The 3,408-nt window shown below is 38.5% G+C and overlaps 1 protein-coding gene across 4 annotated transcripts in view; it reads left to right on the top strand.

Annotated features, from left to right (window-relative positions):
- Window positions 1-592: 592 nt before the first annotated feature.
- ubac2 (UBA domain containing 2) overlaps window positions 593-3,408 on the top strand; it is a 44,080-nt gene continuing 41,264 nt past the window's right edge. For 2 of the 4 annotated variants that reach the window (XM_083522979.1, XM_083522980.1), the window contains exons 1-2: window positions 596-799; window positions 3,246-3,373. In XM_083522979.1, the coding sequence (XP_083379105.1) occupies window positions 769-799; window positions 3,246-3,373 (159 nt within the window). In that variant the 5' untranslated portion in view covers window positions 596-768. Of the gene's footprint in view, window positions 800-3,245; window positions 3,374-3,408 lie in introns of all 4 variants that reach the window. The other 2 variants (XM_083522978.1, XM_083522981.1) reach the window with 2 other exon arrangements.

Below are 3,408 nucleotides of genomic sequence, written 5' to 3' on the forward strand. Positions count from 1 at the left end.
CAACTTGAAGTCAAATTTTAGAGCGATAAATTAACCTTGAAAATTAGTTGTGATAAACTTTTGTGCTTATAATCATGTAAAAAGACAAAATATAGCAGCATATTGCAAAGTATATACTATACTATACATATATTATATATATGTTTTATGTTTTGCGTTCCTTTCCCCAAACTTTACTGAAGTTGAACCGAACCGCGACTTAAAAACCGAGGTACATACGGAAACGTGTATTTTGTGTACCGCTACACCGTTATTCTTTAACTTTTATACTTTATTAGACTATAAATAATGTACTATACGATATTATATATTATGTACTAAATATAGGAGAATGAGAATATATTAGATAATAAAGGTTTTTCACAAAATAAGACAAATAACTATATCAGAAGGACTATTTTTTATAATATTATAAAAAAAAAATTCCTTAGAAAACTTTTAAAGTTTCTTTTTCCATTGGTTTTAGTCGAGAGAGAAACATTTATTCGGATGTTTATTCTCATATTTTCACGTGGTCTTTCTGGCTAAACCTAGACACATGCGCATGCGCGAAACTTAACCGAGGCCGTAACCCTTTAGCTTCGAGAAACGCGTTTCCTAAATAAAAAGATTTGTCCTTCGCCGGCTGCTGTACTGGATACCATTTCCCTGTCTACCTCCTACACCCGGATTTTTTCCCTTTAACTTTATCAAGTTTCTGTCTGTGAAACACAGTGCCTTTGTGTAGTTTTGGTCTTTGGGTTTTATTTCGCACATGTAGCCAGCACGATGTTCACCACCACCGGGTCCAGGGGACTGTGTAAGTACCGCTAAATCCTGCTTCATGTCGAGGACCTTTACAGCGTCAAGGCGAACAGACAGGAGAGACATCGGCTTCGTCCCAAACCGCATGCTAACCTACTGTCTAGTGGGTCTAAATAGAACACTAGTGTGTGTTACTCCTGTTCCCTTAAAGGGGTAATAGGGGCGGTAGGGACAGTGCGTGAATTAGGACGTGACCCTTTGCGCTGTCATTCATTCTGTACTTCAACTGACAGCTGAAGCGCATTGTTCAGACTGTGTGTGTGTGTGCGTGCGTGTGCGTGTGCGTGTCTCAGTGACGTTTAATGAACAGGATATTCAGCTGGAATTGTCACTAATTCACAATGAAATTTACTGATAGCGGCTGAAATCCTACAGTGGTGACACGTGCACACTGTGGGGCCTCGTGTCTCTGTCTGTCCGTCTGTCCTTCTGTCTGTCTGTCTTCGTTTTTCTGTCCTTTTGTCTGTCTGTCTTCGTCCTTCTGTCCTTTTGTCTGTCTGTCTGTCCGTCTGTCTGTCTGTCACCACATTCATTCATTATTTACTCATCCATTATTTTCTTTCCTTTACATTTTTTACTAGGATGTATTGAGTATCTGTCTGTCTGTTTATCTGTTCGTTAGTATATAATCATTATTTAGTTATTCCTTCATCCATAATTTCCTTTCTTTTACATTTTACTAAAATGTTTCCAGTGTCTGTCTGCCTGTCTGTCTGCCTATCCTCGTTATTTATTATTCTTTCATCCATTATTTTCTTTCTTTTAAAACTTACTGAAATGTCTTAAGTATCTATCTATGTCTGTCTGTCTGTCTGTCTGTCTGTCTGTCTGTCTGCCTGTCAGTCTGTCTTTATTTATCTGTGTCTATCCTCATTAATCATTCATCCATTATTGTCTTTCTTTTACATTTTACTTAAATGTCTCTGTCTTCTATCCAACATTTGTCTCTGTACATATCCAGAGCCATATACATGTCTAGAGTTTCTCTTTTTATTTAACTTTTAATCTCTCATTCTTCTCATTTCAGTAAAATGCTCCATCCTTCCTTCCTGTCTTCCTTCCTTTCTTTTTCCCTTCTCTCACATTTTACTGTTTGATATTAGCAGCATGAATGATGTGGTATTGATGAAGAATGAAGAATATTGTGGTATATTTTCACTGACACACATAAAGACTTCACTTCTGTTCCTCACTGCAGTCTGTCAGGTCTCACATCTCTCCCACAATGCACTGCCTTTCCTTAGTTCCTCCTCTTCATTTCTTTATTATTTTCTCTTTTTCATTTCTTCACTTCTTTTCACTTTTCCTGTTGCTTTTTCCTCCACTATATCTAATTCCTCTAAATCAGTGGTCCCTAACCCCCAAGCCTCTGGTCTGTGGGTCAATTGGTACTGGGCTGCACAGAAACAATACATAACTTACATTATTTCTGTTTTATTTATTATCTGATTCTGGACGATGTTTTATTTTGGAAAATGACCAGATTCTCTTCACCACATCTGTCTATGACTCACTCTTGATGCATGTCATGATGCCTCGGTCACATGTCTCACCTCCATCCGCTACCTTCTTAAAGGGGCTCCGGCTGCTAACACATAATACATTACTGCTAAATTCAAACCCCAAGCGAGCAAAATGAACAAAAAACAACACAGTGGATTCACGTTTATTATATTTCGAAAATACCTGTTTTTATGCCGGTCGTATCCTTTTATTTTGTTGTATTTATCTGACACACTGTAAAGGCCGGTCCATGAAAATATTGTCTGACATTAAACCGGCCTGTGGTGCAAAAAAAAAGTTGGGGACCACTGCTCCAAATCATATCAGCATTTTTCCTTTTTTTCTTTTGTTTGTTTCATAATAATTTAATTTAATTCTCGGTTAACACTTGGACAGTTCCCACCTTTCAACCAGCTCTTCATCATACACCAACTCTCACTCTGAAAAGAAAGCGCTATCTGCCTCCTTCCACATACATGAACTCACAGATGGCCATGATTGGCTATTGTCACTGTGATTGACAGGGATCTGAGTATGCCATCCCTCCCACACACAGGTTTGTGGCCTCCTAGACATGGGTGACTTTGGCATTTTCAGAAGTGTTTTTTTTTCACTACGTTTTTAGAATGTTTTTTTCTGTCACAGTGCACGGGACGGTCTATGGTAGCACACAAAGTCCAAGTTTAATAGAGAACGAAAATCATAACCTCTGCATTTTATATTTAGACTTCCGGTTTCATTGAAGACGCTTAAGCACTTGTATTAAATGGATATTTTGCCAAATATTACACGTCCACAATTTTCTATCAGAGCAAAGGAAATCAGCCTTCTGATACTTGCTATTTAACTCTGCATTGCTGCAATAAAGTAAAGGGGAAGGTTACCGGGAATATTGTTCTTTTCTTTATTTAACCTTGACGCCTGTGTGTGTCTGACAGATAAAGCTCCACTGTCGAAGAGTCTGCTGCTGCTTTCCACTGCCTTCACCGCATTGGTGCTAGTAGTTCTGCCTCAGTACCAGAAGCTGTTTGTTTACAGCCTGCAGTCAATCAAGCACCACAGACAGGTCAGTGTACAACTGCACTTATACTTCTGTAATGT

The sequence above is a fragment of the Silurus aristotelis genome (genome assembly GCF_946808225.1).
Source record: "Silurus aristotelis genome assembly, chromosome: 20".
In the NCBI taxonomy this organism is placed as follows: domain Eukaryota; kingdom Metazoa; phylum Chordata; class Actinopteri; order Siluriformes; family Siluridae; genus Silurus; species Silurus aristotelis.